The following is a 20,233-nucleotide window of genomic DNA, read 5'->3' as shown; positions in this document are numbered from 1 at the left end:
GTTTTTTAAAAAAGCTTGGATTGAAATTAGCTGAGTAGCTAAATCCGTTACTTGGATTTGAAGTTGGGCTGATTATCAGAAATCTAATAACTATGTTTAAGTTGGGTCAATTCCTTAATAACTACGGTATAAATCTCATGATCGAGCATGGGCATGTTTGAATACCCGAACTCGACTAAATGTCAAGGAGCCCAATACCCAAGCTTGAGCCCATTAAAATCCTTGAAGGGTGAACCTCGTAAAGAAGTAAAATTAAAATATCTGAAAGAAAATAAATTCGGGTTGGGTTTGTTCTCGCAGAGCGAAACGTAACCCATTTCCATCCGAAGCTACAAATTATTGGGAGAAAATAGTTGTGGCAGATCATGATCAGCAGCATTACATGCTTTTGAAGAAAAGAAAAAGAAAGAAAGACATGATCAGATCATCCTAGCAACACAAAACAGCATCGAGACCTCTGTAAAAAGCCCTAATTTTCCCAAACTCTCCTTCTGCCATGGCAAACGTCTCCGTCGCGGCGGAATGGCAACTACTAATTAACCGATACTACCGAAAACCTGAACTCTACCCGATGCGATGGAAACACATAGACTTAAGCCGCAACAAGGTAGCCTGCGCTCCCTTCGGCGGTCCAATCGCTATAATCCGCGACGATTCCAAAATCGTCCAGCTCTATGCCGAATCCGCACTCCGAAAACTCCGAATTTTTAACTCCGCCGGTATCCTCCTCTCCGAAACCGTCTGGAAGCACCCCGGAGGTCGATTGATCGGCATGTCATGGACCGAAGACCAAACCCTAATTTGCATAGTTCAGGACGGCACGATCTACCGTTACAACGTCCACTGCGAGGTTCTGGAACCTAATTTCTCTATGGGGAAGGAATGCTTTGAACAGAATGTCGTGGATTGCGTGTTTTGGGGGAACGGTGTCGTGTGCTTGACGGAAGCTGGGAAGCTGTTCTGTGTTCCTGATTTTAAGCAGATTAAGCCCTGTAAGCTTGCAGAAGTAGGGATTGGAGCTGAGGAATTGCCACATTGTATGGCGGTTATTGAACCGCAGTATACTGTTTCGGGTAATGTGGAGGTCTTGTTAGGAGTAGGAAGTGGAATTGTGATTGTTGATGAGGATGAGGTGAGGTTTATTGACGAGGAAAAAATTGGTGGTGTTGTGCTGAAAATTGCTGTTTCCCACAACGGGAGATTTTTAGCTTGTTTTATGCATGATGGAAGACTTGTTGTTATGAATACAGAGTTTAGGGATTTTTTTCAGTATCAATGTGAGGTAATTTATGTTGTATTTGGTTTAATTGTAAGGAGTAATTTATGTCGTGTTTGGTTTTTATTAATTTGTTTTGATATGTGCAGTCTGCTCTTCCACCAGAGCAGATGGCTTGGTGTGGATTAGATAGCGTGTTGCTTTATTGGGATGATGTGCTTTTGATGGTGGGACCTTCTGAGGATTCTGTATCATATATTTACGATGAACCTGTGATTTTTATCCCTGAGTGTGATGGAGTGAGGATATTGTCAAATACGAGTATGGAGTTTGTACAAAGGGTGCCTGATTCTACTGTGTCTATATTTAAGATAGGAAGCACGTCACCTGCATCATTGTTGTTCGATGCCTTGGATCATTTTGACAGGCGAAGCGCGAAGGTACTTATCTCATTGCCTTGCAAACATAGATACTTTACTATCTTATTGAAACTTGCAAATTGGTGGATCACTTGCTTGTAATGTTTGCATATATATATTTTAGAGTTACCGCTTACACTTTTGGTCTAGGTATGATGCCCACACAAACCATATGGGTTATGAGTTTCAATAATTTCTTATGTGAAACTTCCATCTTCTGTTGTTTTTACCAGGCTGATGAGAATTTGAGATTGATACGTGCATCCTTGCCTGAGGCTGTTGAAGCATGTATTGATGCTGCTGGTCATGAATTTGATGTTTCCCGGCAGCGGATGCTGCTAAGAGCTGCAAGTTATGGTCAAGCCTTTTGCAGGTGATTTTGATTCAGAAAAAAAGATTATGAGCTTATCATATACTTCAATACTTCTGTGTACCTGTCGTGATGACATGGAATTATATTGTTTGTGTAATTCTTGCCATTTGCAAAATTTAGCGAAATCTCACCAAGTCATGCAAACAAATTATGGTTTCGTTTCTTTCTTGCCCAGATTGATTTCGAATCCAAATTGCATTTTTGTTTACCTATACTCTGCCAGTGACAAAATATGGCAAGAGATGGTTTTGGGAGCCTGACTAGCCAAATTGCTGCCTAAGGCTATTGTGGTAGAAATTTCCATTTGGAAGAGTTGCCTCTTGATGTGAGCCATAGTGGACTTCACTTTTAGCATGACTAACTTGTATTTTTGAAATGGCAACCTGCACCATTACTTTGTGGTCATTTACTTGATTATAATTTGTAGCATATATGAGCTTAAAATAGCATTTTTTTTCTTTTCTAATTTATGTTATCGGCATTGATGTCCAGTTGGCTTTGGCAGCAATTTTCAACGTGACCACATTCAAGAGATGTGCAAAACTTTGCGGGTCTTAAACGCTGTACGCAATCCTGAGATTGGCATCCCTCTAAGTATTGAGCAGTATAAGGTTTCTAATGCTTCATGACTTAAATTTCCAGTTGCAAATCTGAACTTGCTCATAGCTTGTCAATCTGATTCTTAATAAACTTTTTGTGGTCAGTTGCTTTCAGCACCCATTTTGATTGGTCGTTTGATTAATGCTCACCAACATCTTCTTGCACTGCGGATATCAGAATATGTTGGAATGAATCAAGTAAGTTTGAATCATAAATAGTCACTTCATTGTTGTATTCTCTAGGATTCTCGCAACGATGTTCCTCTTCCACTAATGAAACCTTACGACTGAACCTTAACCTAATTTCTTTGACGAAAAGATGTTAAGTGTTTTAATTTTCAGTAACATTCTATTGTGTAAATTTTCATATATCATGGATGCTTCAACCCTTGTTCAACTGATGTAGGAAAGCTTAGGTTTGGTGATCTACAAAAGAGTCATGATGACCCAAGCTCGGAGAATCAGGGATTTTAGGTAGGAATTAGGGTTAGGGTTTGATGTATGTGGAATTAGGAGGATTTGGGATTGTTACTGTAGCAGTAGAAACTAGAAAGTAATTTCGAGATTCCTGTACTAATAAGAAATAGTAGAGAAGATACTTAGAGAAGAGGAGGAAAGAACGCAAGGCCACAACCCTCAAACTAAATCAAATTATACTCATCATTCCATTGTTGAAGTCCTACATCACATAGAACAGGTGCTCTTTTATAGGCACCAAAATCCTAGTAGCCCTATACTTGGAAACGCCCATTTAATAATCCAGTTCCTAATAAGCAAGGTTTCCATAATAGTATTAATATTCATAAATAAATAAAATCCTAAATAGATTGAGTTTACAAGAAATCTGAAAATAAAAGTTAAATTAAAACATTTCATTAATTTCTCTTTCCTCGGTTGCATCATCAGGAAATGTTAGAGACATTTATTGGTGATTGTTTATATGACTGAGTGCTCGTTGCCCCTAGTGTTTGCATGCATTTAGTGACTACCGCCAATGCTTATACTTCCACAATGCTATTAAATATATGCATTCTATTCTCTAACATATTATCAACTTGGTTATTGTATGCAGGAACTAAAACTGCACTGTCCTTCATATAATTGGGATTTTTCTTTTAATAGCTTATTTACATATTATTTATTGTGGTAATTTGGACGGCTGAGATTTAGTTATTTTTAAGGCTAAGATTTCTTTTACTTATGACTTTGCTAGTATTTAAGGGCTGTACTTTTATAATATGAAAGAAGTTTGATATTTTGTTAATTATATCAGAGATTTGCTCTCTTTTTGTGGCTGTTCAGCCCTGACAACCAGCCTTTGGTTGTGTTAGCTATCTTTTGTCTTTTCTCCGTACATCATTATCTTATGATCTTTGTGTGCCTTGCAGATACTAGAAAGCAAATCATTTATATGGGCATTCACCTTTTCTTGATTGGTTTTATATAGGAAGTAGTTATAATGCATTGGTCGTGCACAAAGATAACAGCTTCATTAGCAATTCCTGATGCAGTCCTCCTTGAAATCTTACTTGATAAGGTTTGTGCTTCTTTTGATCGTTGTTAGGTTAACCTCAAAGGCTCTGGAAGTCAACTGTTTGTTCTTTTTCTCTTGTAATGTCAATGCAACATCTGAAATGATGTTTTTCAAGTTGCAGCTGAAATTATGCAAGGGAATATCCTATGCAGCTGTTGCTGCTCATGCAGATAGGAGTGGCCGCCGGAAGTTGGCTGCTATGCTTGTTGATCATGAACCACGCTCCTCAAAACAGGTTTTTTTTTTATATTATAGTAGTTTTCATTATTGTCCTTTTGAAGAGAAATGGCTATTTTTTCTGAGTTATTACTGATATTTTTTTTTATTTCACTTTAGGTTCCTTTATTGTTAAGTATAGCAGAGGAAGATACAGCTCTAATGAAGGCAACTGAAAGTGGTGACGCTGACCTTGTTTACCTTGTCCTTTTTCATATCTGGCAAAAGGTAATTGCTTCCTTTAAATTTTATGAACTAGCTTCTAAATTCGGGGTTATATAAATGAAGCATGAGCAGAAGTACTTGTTGATTCATCAATCACTTGAACCATCTTGGATTATTTTTCTTGTTTATGCAGAGGCCAGCCTTGGAGTTTTTTGGAACAATACAGGCCAGACCTCTGGCTCGTGATTTATTTATAGCTTATGCGCGGTAGGTATAAAATTGTCTAATACAGTTGTTTTCTGAAACTAATTTTAAAACTTTTGCATGTTTTCTAATCTATTATAAGAACTCTAAGTTGCAAAGCTTTTCTCATCCAATAATTCATGTCTTCTATCTATTTAGTGCATGCTGACATGTGACTTTTTTCCAGTTTCTTGTGTAACGTATATGCATTGAAAGACTTTTTTTCAATCTCTTTTTGCTGCATGATTACATTTGGGTTTCTTTTCCAGGTGTTATAAACATGAATTCTTGAAAGACTTCTTCTTATCAACAGGACAACTTCAAGTAGGTTCAAGTTCTTCATGATTGGTTAAGAACCTGTGAATTTTTTCTTTTGTTGTACTTTGAATTGATTGTCATGGAACAGAGTAGCAAGTAATAGGTCAGTTTTCATATGTTGCTTTATGTGAATGTGTGACAGCCAGAAAAAGGAGGGATTCTTTGGTGATGAATTGCCATACTGCAGAGTTAAATATAGTGCAAGTTATAATGGTTCAACTCATTTAGCGTGGTAAATTATTTTTGAAATGTCAAAAAAATCCCTCATACTTTGATGCCTGATCCTTCTACTAAATTATTTGTATCAATGTGATTTTTTAATACTTGTCGGTACTGTGTTACCACATAGAAATCATGCCATCATGACACTGTTCCATAGTTTAAGGATTAGAGTTTGTGAAAACCTCAACCAGCTTTAGTGGGTGCGAGTATGATCCTCTAATTTGCAATATTTTGCAAGTGAGTTGGCTCCATGTGCATTTATGCATGTGCGGTTTTTGTGAGGGAGCAGGATGTTTATGGATGACAGACCACCTTAGCAAATGGTAGTTTAGATTCAAATTCTTAATGTAAATTGACTAAATGAGGTGATCCAATTCCTTCAGGTATTAATGACTAATTAATTGTAATGATAAATGTGAATTTGTAAGGATGGGCCTCTCTCGTGATGCATGCACGCATTTGCAACATAACAAAATGGGGCAGGCTTTATGTGCTCTCGTCAATGATGCCTATCAATTTTGTTTTGTTTGTCAAAGCTAATTTTTTTTCGCATACCAATTACCCATTGACATTGTCAGCATTTGAGTTGGTCTAAAGTTGTGCTGCATATCTGATTAATTTAATGTTAATCACTCCATTTCTGTGTCTTAATATGAAACTTAATTTGGTTTTACAGGATGTGGCTTTTCTCCTGTGGAAAGATTCGTGGGAACTAGGGAAAAATCCAATGGGCAGTAAAGGATCTCCACTTCACGGTCCACGCATAAAACTCATTGAAAAGGCCCACAATCTTTTTTCAGAGACCAAGGAACATACCTTTGAGTCGAAAGCTGCAGAAGAGCATGCAAAGCTACTGAGGTAAGATGCCAGCTAGTTCACTGAATATGTTGTTGACCATCTGTCTATTCCATCTATCTCCAACATAATGTTTGTTACAATAGCTTATGTAGTTCTATTAGAGCAGTTACATGCAAAGATGATGTAATGTGTTCATTCTCTGGAAACTAATATAAAATAGATGCATAATCCAATTAATTAGCAGCGAGCCTTTGCTATTAACAAGTAAAGGTGGTTCTTACTTGTGGGCAATTTTCCAGTCTTGTAGAAAACTAGAAGCACTTGGCAAATGTGTTTATTAAATGCTGTTTTCTTGGAAACTTGTCTTTTTTATTGTCCCTCTCAATTAATGTCCCCCATCAATTGAAAATCTCAATTTGATTCTTACTATCTCAGTGAATATTTGAGCAAGGGTTGGTGGCTTTAATTTCAATCATACACTTATCCTTTGTTAGGATGTTAAAAGCTACCTTGTAAAGAAACACATGGTTATAAATAACTTAACATTGCAAATATCAGATATGCACATACTGGAGTTATTTCTCTTTTTCTCTCTATCAAGTGCTTTCAGCGCACAATTCATTATGCTTAATTTCATGTGTCAAGGGTATCTTCACATGCACTAAGTCATGTAAAATATCAAGACTAATATTTTCCCCCTCCAAATTGAATTTTGGAGTGATTTGGACTGAAAGGGTGTTTAGTGAATAGTAGAAATTTCAAGGTATGAGTTTCTCATAATTACTCAAATGACAATATCATCAATGGTAAAATGTTATTTCTAGATTTATGATATTGTTTTGCCTGTCAGTGCAGTTTTTGTATTTCCCTATACCCCTCTTCCTTGGTCTGTAATTTTCCCTTTTGCTGGTGAAGGATGTGCTAAATTTTGCTGAGTTATAAACTTGTATGAACTCCTTTTCCCTTCTGATTATATCTTTTTTTGCAGAATTCAACATGAGTTAGAAGTCTCTACAAAGCAGCCCATCTTTGTAGATTCAAGCATCAGTGATACAATTCGAACATGTATTGCTTTGGGAAATCATAGAGCTGCAATGAGAGTTAAAACAGAGTTTAAGGTCTGTTAACCTTATTATTTTTGCTCACTGTTTGAAGAGTGAAATTAGGGTTTTACTGGTGCTTCTTGCCATGAGTATAATTTACATACATGCAATTTGTTTGTCTGTCTGTAACTGAATTCTATACACTTAGCTGATGCAATAAAAATATTGTTTGTGTCCATATGTTCGAAGTTTTTTTTTTCAGGCTACAAAATTCATCTTCCCTTTTGTGACATTAACTTTTCTCAGGTTTCTGAGAAGAGATGGTATTGGCTTAAAGTTTTGGCTGTGGTAACCATTAGAGACTGGGAAGCCCTGGAAAAGTTTTCGAAGGAGAAGAGACCACCAATGGGTAAGATCTCTAGGTTGTTTGATCTTGGAGGGCAACAAAAAGAAGTAAATTAATTAATTGTATCTTCCTTGCTTGGCAATTTATTTCTTCCACCTTTGTTTTCCTTAGAATCAGAATGCATGGGATTTAAATTAGAAATCTCAATTATTGGAATGAGTTCTTAATTGGTAAACTGTTACGATGGACATTTCATAGGTCCTGTTATATGACAGCCATATGATATCTTAGATTTTTTTTTTTTGGGTTGGGGGGGTGGGGGACATCTAATAGGTTTCAGGCCATTTGTGGAAGCATGCATTGATGTGGATGAGAAAGCTGAAGCACTGAAATATATTCCAAAACTTGCAGATCCCAGAGAAAGAGCTGAGGTAATCAGACCATGTGTCTTTTTTTCTCCTCCCTTTTTATCTGTTTTTCCAGTCACCTTTGCTCAATGTCCCATCTTTGATTTTTGCAGGCATATGCTCGGATTGGCATGGCAAAGGAAGCTGCTGATGCTGCTTCTCAGGCAAAAGATGGTGAATTGCTTGGTCGATTGAAATTGAGTTTTGCACAAAATACAGCAGGTTCATCAATATTTGACACCCTCCGTGATCGTTTGTCCTTCCCAGGCGTCTCATAGGGACCTTTAGCTTCATTTTCTCCTTTTTTTCTGAGTTTCGAGCTTGATGTATGTGTGTTGTGTGCATGTTCTCTTTTCAATGTAAATGTAGATGAACTGCCTTACAATTTGCTCATTGAAATTAGCCTCAATTGATTTTTTGCTTGCGACCTTTTATTATTTTGTTTAATGGCATCTTCCTCGCTTTTTTTAAACCTTTTTTGACATTCTTAAGAACTTTTCGCAAACTATTGTAGTTGCTTGGGTGCTACAAAGTCAGTCCATCTAAATTTACATTCTTCAGCAAGATGGGCTTTTCCAGTAGAGCTTTGTAGTTGATGATATGATCCTCTAATGATTTGAGTGGTCCGGGACTCTGAGATTGTTACGATAACCTGTACTTTTCCCATCCGAGTCATCTTTATATATATATATATATATATAAACAGCTGGCTGAGATGCGTATTGGTGAGTGTTCATATTTGCTATTCCACCTGGCAATATTATTGTGAAGAAGAAAACATTAGAATTCCACAACTAACCGATGGCTTGGTGATTGAAAATCTGAGAAGGCAGTTCTGAACTAAAACCCCGAAATCATACTGGCCCGTGTTCTTCGTTTTCAGGAATCTGGAGCGCTCCGAATCATCTTTGAAAGGCTGAAATACCAGGTCCGCTTTAGAATCATCCACTTTGTCACTAGTTGGTGGATCCCACTGTATAAGTTGATTGCTAGCAAAAATTAAGGGATATACAAAAAAAAAAAGTACATAAATAGATGGATACTTCCTTTTTTGAACAATTGATTCACACTTCATGCTTGCCAACACATCAGGGAAAGAAAAAGAAGCTAAAAGATTGAATGCGATTAGAAGATGGACAATATTTCTCTGTTCATTCATCTTAAATTATAACTGACCTCCAAAGGGTCAAAACCGTGGTTAAATTGATATGACCTTAACATGTTATAGCAGCGTATGCCCCCCCCCCCCCCCCGCGCGCGCGCACACAAAGGTAAACTACACGAACATCAACCTGTGGTTTTGAAGAAAACTTGTGTCATTCTGCAGTCAGCATGAATCTTTCCCTTGACTTGTATGAAGAAATCCAATTCGAAAAAAGAACAATCTATGAAAAGAGAGAGAATTGCATTCAAACAGAGACATCTTCGCAGGATTCCATCTAGATAACAGAATAGGAATCTCCTCATATTTGGGAGGGTAACCCTGTTTCAAAACCCGGGATCTCCTTCCACGTATCCCAGATTAAAATTTGCATATCTGTTAGTTCAAACATCTAAAAAGGGCTATGTATTTCAAAGATTGATGATAAGATAATTGCAAGCTTTGTATTCCAGAATAAATTCGGGCATACAGTGTTAGAGGAGCATGCCCAACGCACTTGAGCATTTGCTACTATGACTTTGTGAGACCAGAGGATAAGCCTTGCATTTCTAGGAATCAGAAATGTATTTCCACACGGGCGGGATTTTTACATTTCTCTTCTTCCTGCATACTACTCTTTTCCTACTAACGTACTGTTATCTTAATCTTTGATTCTTTGTTCTTACCAACCTTCTCTATTTATTTATTTGTTATTTTCATTTTCAATTTGTACCATCTCTTTTTTTTTTTATCTAAAATATTCATAAAATCTAAGAGTCGATCCCTCTTGATCAGAAATACACTGTCTAGTACATAGGGTGTACATTTATTAGTGATTGATAAATATATTTGCTGAATCATTATTGCCAAAAGCCAAATGTATCTACGGAGAACCACCCACCTGCCAATTACCTTGCAGGAAAGACCACCGGTCAAAAGAGAGCTAGAGCCTGAAAGTGCTCCACCATAATCGAGATCACTACAAGAAGCACCATTTTCCAAGCATGTGATCTTCAAAAGCTTGGTCGAGCATCAATTTCAAAAGCGTAAGAAGGTCCATAATCATTTGACAATGCCAATATAAGGCACCAAAAAGTTTCCATTATAACATCGAAGAAGCACAAAATTCAAGGAGAAAACAACCACGTTAGCAAAACACATGATCTTCAAAACTTGAAAGGGTAACAACAGTAAATGCAGAATGAGCTGCCGGAGCAATAGGTCCAAGAAAGAGATCTAGCTCTAATAAACTCTACTTTAACAAATTCTATTCAGCAAACTGACCAACCAAATTACATAAACAGGTTGGGCCTGGATACCTTGTATGTTGTCTTGAGTTTCCTCGTTGGGGGTCTAACCTTCTTAAACACCAATGGAAACTTGATTTTGGAATTGTGGAATTGCTTGGTGCTCTCTCTCTTGCAAAGCTTAGCGAGGATGGTAGCGGTTTTAATGATCTGGATGCAAGGAAACCTAACCCTGAATTCAACACCAACAACCTGAATCCTTTTTCCAATATTAGAGGGTCAATAATGTGTCGTCAACCTTTATTTATTTTCGATAAAGTAGATGACTTGTCATTTACAGCCAAAAATCAACGATTAGAGGGTCATCAAAAAGTTATCATCAACTCTAAAAATTCATTTTCAATCATTTTAACTTGAAAAACACTTAAGAAAACAATCCAAAAACCTAGATAAATCCTTTTAGGCCTCATATAAGCTAGGAATCGATCAAAAAACAAAGAACTCAACCTGAAATCCAAATTTTTAGGTCAAATCTATTTTTTTATGTAATTTTAAAGTGAAAGAACAACCAAGTTAAACCCCTCTCGTAGAATCAAATGGAACTTATGAACAACAAAATTAATATTTTTTTATTGCTAAGCTTGGTTTCAATTGATAACTTTCTCTCTCGATTATCAAAATTTAGTGACTCACTTTCTATTATTTCAAACCAAAAATTGAAAAAACAAAAAAAAAAACAATAAAGTTTTAGAGCAAAATTGATTCTTTTAAAATCTAAATGGATCGTGATTATCACTTTGAAAGTAGAGGGATCAAGGTGAACTCTTCACTATAATTTTGTAATTGTCATCTATCTTTTTGCTATTTTCACTTTAATCCTCTAGCTTTTAATCATGTCATTTCTTAATAAATTTACATAAATTGGTCTTTATTTTTGTCATAAAAGGCAATTTTTTTTTTAAAAAAATACAGGAATTAAAAAAAAGATAATGTATTTGTGGTGCCCAAGTCAGGCTTTCATCTGTTTAAATAGAAAGCACTCAATACTTAATACTTCTATTTTACTACAATATTAATGTTTTTCTAAATAAATTAGCATATTTTACATTAAAAACTATTATAATTTCTTAACACAATAATGATTGGTACACTAGTACCATACCTTACTATTGTTAGAGCCTCTTTAACCGTGAATTTCATTGTAGAAAATATATATATATAAAAAAGATAAATTCATAGTATATACAGTGAATTTCATTGTAGAAAATACCATCTTGTTTTATCATTTTTTATTAATAATGTTAGTGTTAGTAAAAAACAAAAATCCTTTCAAAAATTATCTTTATTAAAAGAAAATTTTTTTCTAACAACTTGTTTGGAACCAAATCACGTGTAAAAATAAATTCAATTCCACTTGTAATTTGAATTCAATTTTATTATAATTTTTATGTTTGGAATAAAATACCAAATTATATAATTGAATTTGATTATATTATTTGAAATACATGCATATAATTGAATTGAATTAATTATCTTTCATATTTTGCTAATAGATCATAATTACATGGTACATTTTCTCGTTAAATAATTTGTTTTTAAACAAAATATTATGTCGAGCTCCCTCCTGTTGTGCCTTCAACATAGGGTTTTTTTCAAGCCATGCCCCTAGCTTATATTCAACATAACTAAAAGGTTATTTGTTTGTATTTTGTATTGCAGAGGATGTGTTTAACCCCTAGCTTGTATTTGAAATACATGCATATTTAAATGGTGTTTCGTAAAAAATAAAATGTATTACTTCAAATTATTTTTTATATTTTTTAATTATTTTTATGTATTAATAGAAAAATATTTGTTAATATATTTTCAAATAAAAACATTTTAAAAAATTATATTCCCAAACAACCCTTGATATAACACAAAAGGCCCGAAACAAGACAGCGCTACACTGACACTGGACGAGACAGCCCATTTGAAGTATCCATCTAATCTTCCCATCCCTCGGTCGGACTATGCCAATTTATCCATCCCTCGGTCGGACGACACAATCTGACTGCCTATAAAACACACACTCACACACCCAATCTCTCTCCTACACGCAGACTGCTTTCTGCTTTCCCTTGAAAACCCACAGCTCAGATCTCCCTCCCTCCCTATCTTTAATTTTTCTGCCAACAAAACATACGAAAATATAGTTATTTTTTTATTTTTGAGATACCATGAAGATCAATAGAAGAGATCTTGTACCAGACGGACCTGGTAGCGTCAAGGTACAGACAATTTCAATTTCTCTCAATTTACTTTTTCTAGGGTTTGACATGCAACCTTTTTTCTAAAAAAATATATTTTTGTGAATGGAATGTGTAGATGACGCCGGTTGATGCAGATGATCTTTGGTTTGTCTACAATTTGATAGCTCATGGAGATTCTGTTATGGCTGTTACTGTCAGGTATTCCTTTTAAAAAAAGTGTCTTCTTACAAATTTTCTTTTAAAAGTTTTTTAATCAGTTACAAGGTTAAACATAATTGTTATAAACAGGAAAGTTTTGAGAGAGACGTCTACTGGAAGAGATGCGGAGCGTGTTAAGCTTAAGTTAGAAATCAAAGTTGAGGTATTATTATTATTATATAAAATATTGGAATTTTTGCTATTATTTTCTTATTTTCCTCCTGCTGTATGTTGTTTGTTGTTATCAGCATAACTAACAGAATTCTGTATTTCTTTTTATACTGTTTAAGGCTATAGAATATGATAAAGTAGGGTCTGTTTTGCGAATTCGTGGAAAGAATGTATTAGAGAACGAATATGTGAAGGTATGCGAAGCATTATTTTAGCCTGGGTTCTGAAAAGGAAAAAAAACGAATTATCTTGTTTATGTGGGGAGCTCATTGATGTTTTCATTGCAGATTGGAGCATTTCATACGCTAGAAATTGAGCTGCATCGACCTTTTGTATTGAGAAAGGTATGCTTCCTTATGCTCGGTTGAGCTGCTTTGACTTTTTTTAAAATTTATTGATGCTTTGGAATTTTGTAGCTTTTTTTTTTTCTACTATTTATGAAGGAAAAACAGCTATTTCTTTTTTAGTCTTGCATGTAATTTGCTTGCTTACAAGTAATCTCTCAGTTTTTTCAAGCTTTTCTAGCCTGCACTACTACTGAATGAGTGATGTCCAAATGAGCTATGACCATATAAAATTCTGTAATGTAGGTTTTTCGAGCTTCATGTTATCTTATATGCTGTTTGCAGTGTAAATATTTGACGTTGAGCTTTCAAAACTCGGGAACATAAAATCATATTTACGATTTGATATTCTTCCAAAAATATGTGAACCATGTTTCATGGTTAATACAGATAATAATTATCCCAAATGAATGTTATAATAACTTGTTTTCAAGAGATACAATTTGGTAACTTTCCATGCATGTATCCTTGTTTTCTATGTCACTGGCTTATTGACTTGTAGCTTGTGAACTGCAATATATTGTAGGAACTTTGGGACTCGATGGCATTGCATGTACTCAATCAGGCTTCTGGTATGTAGTTTTAACTCACCAATTACTCACTTTCCCTGTTAGTTCTTTCCTTAGGAAAAGGTGTATAATTTGAACTTGTTTGCATGCCAAACACAATTGGGTGATTGAATTTTATTTTTTTTGGTCATGTAGAGAACTATCTCTCAACTTTGTTTGCATTCTTGGCCATATTGCTGTGAATTTCAGAACTCTTGACATGTCAAAAATTTGCAGTTTTAAACTTACATTATTAAGGCTGGGTGCTCATGCAGCATCCTCTGTTTGGAGATCCCTGCCTTTATGTGTGTAGATGCAATTATTCATTTTTTAAATTCCTTTTTAGTCGTTAATATTTCACAAGATTCCATCAAACCTTTCCATTATTTTTCAACTGACCAAGAATATAGCTGCAGATTAATTAGTAGATGTGACTGGTAGAGAATATATGATTACTTTCTAATTATTGTTAGTATTCATTAATGTTTACAAGATTCCATCAAACCTTTCCATTATTTTTCAACTGGTTAAGAATATATCGGCAGATAATTTAGTAGATGTTAGTGTTACTTGTACAGTCAATGGTTCCTATCTGTCATATTCATTGGAATGAGTGGTATTGAAGTTCTTTTTTGCAACTTTAACTGCTAGTCACATGTAAATACCAGGAAGATATCATTCCAGACTTTTTGAAAAAGTCAATTTGGAGCTCCAGTGCAATATGAAATCTTTGTGTTCTGATTATAATTTGTTACTCAAGAAAATTATTACAGAATAGACAAATATGATTAATCACTTTCTAACTAATGGTCTGTGTCTACAATTTCAGATCCTGCTGCAAGTGCTGATCTTGCTGTGGTTTTAATGCAAGAAGGATTAGCACATATCCTGCTTGTTGGTAGAAGGTAAAATAACTTGTTGAGAATATGAGTAATATGTGTCTTAAAGTTTCCGTGATTCATCTTTTGTTGGAAGATATCTATATGGAGCTGAATGCATGAACACTCTGTGGTTAGCAAGCCAACACCTTGAAACCATCCTGTGGGGACCAAGGCTGGAGTGTGCATTCCCATTGGCTAGTCTGTAGAGGTAGGAGAGTCTAGGTGGTTATTTGAGTTAGGGCAGATGCCTCCTGTTTACCTCACCAAAACCAACAGTGATTGAGTTGGACTAATCATACTAAACTCCTCAGATGCTCTTGCACATCAAGTGCTTCAGCATGACAGATTCTTGGCCAACAATGATTACATGGTGCCTCAAACCATTGATAAGAGGTGTGTCATGGATGTATCTTGGCATGAAGTGTCTAATTGTGAATGTGCATAGTCCTTGGCTAGAAAGTGACATCCTCATCTGCTGAAATGTGGCATGTATGTACATTGGCACCCTTAGCATACCTGTACGTGTTCATTTTTTGGTTTCTCATTCAACATCAATATTTAGAAAATCTGAGTTCCTACTTTGGGGCTGGAAAATGGGGAAGTGACTTGAGCAGCTGGCATCCTTTGTATTTAGGGAGCATGCTTAGCAAGGGAATGGTTGAGTTTTGGTTCTCAAGGTCATGATTTATTTGGAAATACATTTTTGAAGCTTGGAAGGGGGTGGGTTTTGGTTCCCAGGATGATGTTTTCTCTAGAAGAATTGTGTGACGGATTTGGATTATAAGGAGATGTATGCGGTAAAAAATCAAGAATTGAATTGTCCCTACCTTTTCTCTTAGAGATTGCCATTGCATCATAATGTGTTTGAATGGTATTTGAATGTGCCATTGTGGGTTAAATGTATTTGCTAATGTTGCTGTGGCCATTTTGTAACAGTTTAACTACTACTCGTGCAAGGATAGAAACTTCAATTCCTCGAAAACATGGGCCTGCAATAGCTGGTTATCAGACGGTATGCTTCTTTACTTATATTATGAATTACAGATCAACTCACTTGAATTTTGAATTTTGGATCTGGTTCTTTCCTCTCCTTTTGGTTTGTCCTTGGACTTAGTAACTAGAACTTAACAATTCGTTTTTTTACTCATTGTCTTTCTATGTCTCACAGGCATTAAATAAGTTCTTTGAGCATTTATTACAGGTGAGTTCTATCCCACTTGTATTGCCATTACCTTATTCCATTCCAAAAAAATTAACTGTGTGCTTCAGTTGTCTTAACTATGGAAGTGCTTGTTTATACAACCACTGATGGGGTTCTATGCATATGTTGTAGGCTTTTCTGAAACATGTTGATTTTAATGTGGTTCGGTGTGCGGTGATTGCAAGTCCTGGTTTCACAAAGGTCTGGATTCTTCATCATTTTTTCCTGCACTTCTAGAATGAAGGATTTCATCTAATACTTATTTTATTTTTTTCCATTTGAAGGACTGCTGCTACTTTATAGCTGTGATGTCTTTTGTGGAGCTTCCTTCTCATTTTTTATAATGTATTGTGTACTATACCTGAAAATTATTTCTTATGTGTTTCAGGACCAGTTTCATCGTCACTTGTTGTTGGAGGCAGAGAGGAGACAGCTGAGGCCTATCATTGAGAACAAGTCACGCATAGTTCTTGTGCATACTAGCTCAGGATACAAGTATGGTCCTCGTAATCTTTGCTTCTAGGCTCACTGTGCTCGGAACAGTGGATAATACTTTGCATAGTAATTAGTGATAAGTTTCTAGAAATCTACCTGACACTTGTTTTAGGATCCATGTCAATATAATTGGTGGAAATAAGTGCATTTCAGCCCCCTTTACTTCGTATGTCCATGCATTACATCATCTATATATAAGATTCTTCCACTCACTGGTGTGTGATTGCTTGAGTCCAGTAAGGCATCTCTATTATAGTGTGTGATTGGCCTGGTCCTTGAACATGTGCCTTTTCTTTTACTGTAGTTTATCGTTTTTTTGGTAGCGCACAAACTCTCTCGATCTTTGTCCATATTTTTCATTTGGTGCATGAAGTGATAATTATTCATGAAAAATTGGGAACAAATATGACACTAGTAACATTTATGGACACAGCTAGTTCAGAGCTACACTTTTGTAGCCCATCACTTTTGGGAGGCACCCAAATTCTCTCTTATTGGCACTGTTTTGCACAAAGGGGTTTTCAAAGTTTAGGTGGTTATGAGCTATCTTTTGGACACACTGCCTATCATGATGTTTTGTTTCTTACATGCAGCTTCTTCTAACTATTTAACATTAAATTTTGGCAGGCATAGTTTGAAAGAGGTTCTTGATGCTCCAAATGCTATGAATATGATAAAAGACACTAAAGCGGCACAAGAGGTAATTTAGATTGCCCAAGTTGACCAACATTTCAGCTTGTCTCACTCTTACCTTGTTCAACAATTATGCTTATCCCAATGCTAGTGCAATGCATAGTTGTGTTTGCAGAAGCATTCTCTGTCCAGTATTTGCTTCAATTGTTTGCAATAATAATTTCTTTTTTGTTATCCCCACTTTGTTTCAGGTCCGAGTTCTGAAGGATTTCTTTGACATGCTTTCAAATGTGAGGCTCTTTCCTTGAAATGCATGATTTTTAGTTTTTGTTGTTTCCAATTATTTTCCTAACCATTCCCAATACGGCTTTTCTTGTTATATTTGCACTCATGATGTATTTCTGAGATCTAAATTTGATTGAAATTGTGGTTTTCTGATAGGATCCAGATCGAGCGTGCTATGGACCAAAGCATGTGGAGGTTGCTCATGAACGCATGGCCGTGCAAACTCTACTCATCACAGATGAGTTATTCAGGTTAGCCTAATAAGAGTAAAATCTAAATATCTGAACAAACAGAATGCCAGAGATGCTAAAACTTTTCTTAACTCTTCTCTGCTAACTGACTTTGTAACTTATGATAGTTTTTATATTAATGTCAAGCAACATTTTAATGCTAAGATCCTCTTCAGCATGATTTAATGTATACGTCACATCGGTCAATAAAAAAAAGTGAGGGAGTGTTAGCATCCCAGCAATACTCTTTGAACAGTAGTGTGTTGGTTAATTCAGAAATATCACATTGCATGCAATTAATTGATTCCATATGGATGTTCCATAATATTTATGAATCTGCATTGAGGAAACAATGTCATGTTTTTCTAGAAGTTTTTCTAACTTGTGGTGATGAGACAGCTTATGGCCGATGCACTAAAGATTAATCTTACTAGAGGCAGACTCAAGTGATATCATCATTTATTCTCTTATTTCAAGAATCTCGCATTAGGCATGGCATAAACCTTATAACCCATGGTTACGGGAGTGTTTTCATTGAGATGATGAATGGAAATTATCTTGTTATGAACTGGTTTCAGGAATGCTGATATACCAATGAGAAAAAAGTACGTCAACCTAGTCAACTCAGTGAAGGGTTCAGGTGGCACTGTTCATATATTTTCATCAATGCATGCATCAGGAGAGCGTGAGTACCATTTTTATTTACTTAAGGGGATGGCGTGAGTATCATATTCATTATCCTGAATCCCTTTTTTTTCCTCTTTTCAATCAAAAACAGAATTGGCTCAGTTGACTGGCATTGCTGCAATTCTGCGATTTCCTCTACCGGAGCTGGAGGACATTGAGATGTGATGGTAAATTGTGGGTAGGAAAGCATTTGTCCGTAATCTCTCGTCCCTTGCAATCAGCATGTTGTATTATTTATGTTTTTCCTTCAATTTTATTTTTGATGTACATTATTATACCCAAAGCATTAATAGGTAAATCTTTGGTAGATTGATTGAGTAATAAACATGGGCGTTTGTATCACGGCCTGCATTCTTTTCTCCTCCCTTTCTTTAAGCGAGTAGCCTCAGAATTGTACATGTATATATCTGTAGCAATAAAGCAGATTGCAATGAATCGATTCTATTATTGGAATTTTGATTTAACTGGCCCGTGTGCGTTCTTGTATCCTTTCCCCTGGTAATACAACGGAAGCCTTGCCTCTGTTCCATGGTCATGATGATGGTCTTTGAAATCGCTAACAAAGCTGCCAAATGGCTATGCATTGCGATCTTTCAGCCTATATAAATTAGCGTGTCCTTCCTTTATTTTTGCTGCTGCTGCCGCAAATCTGAGCACATATAGCATAGTCAAGTGGCTTTGGGTAGCATACGCACTGGAATAGCAGTTTTAATTTTTCCCTCTCCTCTCTGAATTTGAAAGAACATTTAACGTTGTAGAAGCTGAAAAATCTTTGTTTTAATCTTATAAGGATTCAAAAGATTTTTATAGGCCCAGCATTAGAACAAGCATGAAGAATTTGAGTTCAGATCAAATTTCAGATCTGCGAATTCATCAAAGATTAGGCTTCATTTGCAGCTTCCACTATTAATGATCAACGGCGTGTTGTGTTTGACATAGTGTTATTTTAAATTTTGAATTTTTTATTTAAAATAAAATTCTTTTTATATTTTCAATGTTAAAAATTATTTTTAAAAAATTAAAAAATATTTTGATATATTTCTAAACAAAAAAAAATAAAAAATATTTTGATATATTTCTAAACAAAAAGTATTTTAAATTGTCATTAATATCATAATTTCAAATGCACTCAAAATAGTAATGAGATTCCATTATTGCTTGTGAGCCATTTGAAGGTTGATGAAATTATGTTCTTCGTTATAATCAACCATGATAAAAAAAAAATGGATGTTTGTCAAACTTTCCTAGTCATCCTTAGTGAATGAAATCATATAGTTTCTTTTTTCTTCCAGTTCTTCAGGTTCCTTATTTTTATGGATTTGGTGGGTTTGCTGGGTAGTTTTGGGTTAGTTGGTTTGGTGAGCTGGATTGGGGCTGTTTTTGGTAAGAGGCAGACTGGCAGTCATGGGTGTTGGATTTTTGTGATGGTTTTTATATGGAGTAAATCTGGTTTGGTTGGCTGAGTTCATGACAAGGGAGGCGTGTTTATAATAACCCTGGTGATAATGTCTATAAGAAAGCATTCTCTTGTAAACTGGCTACACACACACTTCCTATGTAGTTTTGATGCCAATAGAAAGCCTTACCATCCAAGTAATACATACGAGATCGGTTGAACTTCATCAGAATCATCAATTTCTTCCATCTCAAAGCACTGGTTACATTTGTAAAGGCATTTGTGCTCATCATTAATTACCATCAAGATTAGAGAAATCTTGTTTAGGTTTATGTACACCTTATGAACATGGTACCCTCCCTCCCTTCTAAAGTCCAGCATGTTTTTGCAGTATACTCTCCCCCATGATTAACCTGCTGATTACTTGCATTACTGGTAGTTATAGTTTCTGCAGGATAGAACTTTGTTGATAAGCTAGCTAGCCCACTGATAAGATCTTTCAGCTCTCTAAACTTAGCTTCGTGATTGGATGTTGTATTTTCTAGTTTTTGGCCATACCCTTTTAACATCTTCATCACTTGGTTTGTGGCTCTGATACCTCTTGATGAGAGTTCGAGTTCCAATC

The 20,233-nt window shown here is 35.6% G+C and overlaps 2 protein-coding genes across 2 annotated transcripts; both read left to right on the top strand.

The window, feature by feature from the left end:
• The first annotated feature begins 266 nt into the window (after positions 1-266).
• LOC133694731 (protein VACUOLELESS1-like) lies at positions 267-8,371 on the top strand. The gene is made up of 15 exons (XM_062116409.1): positions 267-1,282; positions 1,366-1,656; positions 1,869-2,008; positions 2,514-2,619; positions 2,713-2,805; positions 4,055-4,144; positions 4,263-4,376; positions 4,478-4,585; positions 4,716-4,789; positions 5,035-5,089; positions 5,982-6,163; positions 7,092-7,221; positions 7,453-7,555; positions 7,826-7,923; positions 8,013-8,371. The coding sequence occupies exons 1-15, from the start codon at positions 497-499 to the stop codon at positions 8,175-8,177; spliced, it is 2,535 nt and encodes an 844-aa protein (XP_061972393.1). The 5' UTR covers positions 267-496; the 3' UTR covers positions 8,178-8,371.
• Positions 8,372-12,233: 3,862 nt separating this feature from the next.
• On the top strand, positions 12,234-18,676 carry LOC133693275 (protein PELOTA 1). The gene is made up of 16 exons (XM_062114461.1): positions 12,234-12,557; positions 12,655-12,737; positions 12,828-12,900; positions 13,028-13,102; positions 13,196-13,252; positions 13,779-13,824; positions 14,630-14,705; positions 15,618-15,693; positions 15,850-15,882; positions 16,015-16,083; positions 16,271-16,377; positions 17,005-17,077; positions 17,262-17,300; positions 17,452-17,546; positions 18,104-18,210; positions 18,304-18,676. Exons 1-16 carry the CDS (start codon positions 12,507-12,509, stop codon positions 18,375-18,377), a joined length of 1,134 nt encoding a protein of 377 aa, XP_061970445.1. The 5' UTR covers positions 12,234-12,506; the 3' UTR covers positions 18,378-18,676.
• Positions 18,677-20,233: the final 1,557 nt, after the last annotated feature.

Source organism: Populus nigra, chromosome 5, assembly GCF_951802175.1.
Source record: "Populus nigra chromosome 5, ddPopNigr1.1, whole genome shotgun sequence".
NCBI lineage: Eukaryota > Viridiplantae > Streptophyta > Magnoliopsida > Malpighiales > Salicaceae > Populus > Populus nigra.
Note: the sequence above shows the minus strand (reverse complement) of the source record. Positions and strands in the feature narration are given on the sequence as shown.

What these genes read in the sequence shown, in the direction of transcription:
- LOC133694731 (XM_062116409.1), top strand. Translation starts at nt 497, where the DNA reads ATGGCAAACGTCTCCGTCGCGGCGGAATGGCAACTACTAATTAACCGA. An exon ending in TTGACAGGCGAAGCGCGAAG is followed by an intron (nt 1,657 to 1,868) that starts GTACTTATCTCA and finishes TGTTTTTACCAG; the next exon opens with GCTGATGAGAATTTGAGATT. An exon ending in GAGTTAAAACAGAGTTTAAG is followed by an intron (nt 7,222 to 7,452) that starts GTCTGTTAACCT and finishes AACTTTTCTCAG; the next exon opens with GTTTCTGAGAAGAGATGGTA.
- LOC133693275 (XM_062114461.1), top strand. Translation starts at nt 12,507, where the DNA reads ATGAAGATCAATAGAAGAGATCTTGTACCAGACGGACCTGGTAGCGTC. An exon ending in GTTATGGCTGTTACTGTCAG is followed by an intron (nt 12,738 to 12,827) that starts GTATTCCTTTTA and finishes TGTTATAAACAG; the next exon opens with GAAAGTTTTGAGAGAGACGT. An exon ending in CAAGTCCTGGTTTCACAAAG is followed by an intron (nt 16,084 to 16,270) that starts GTCTGGATTCTT and finishes TATGTGTTTCAG; the next exon opens with GACCAGTTTCATCGTCACTT.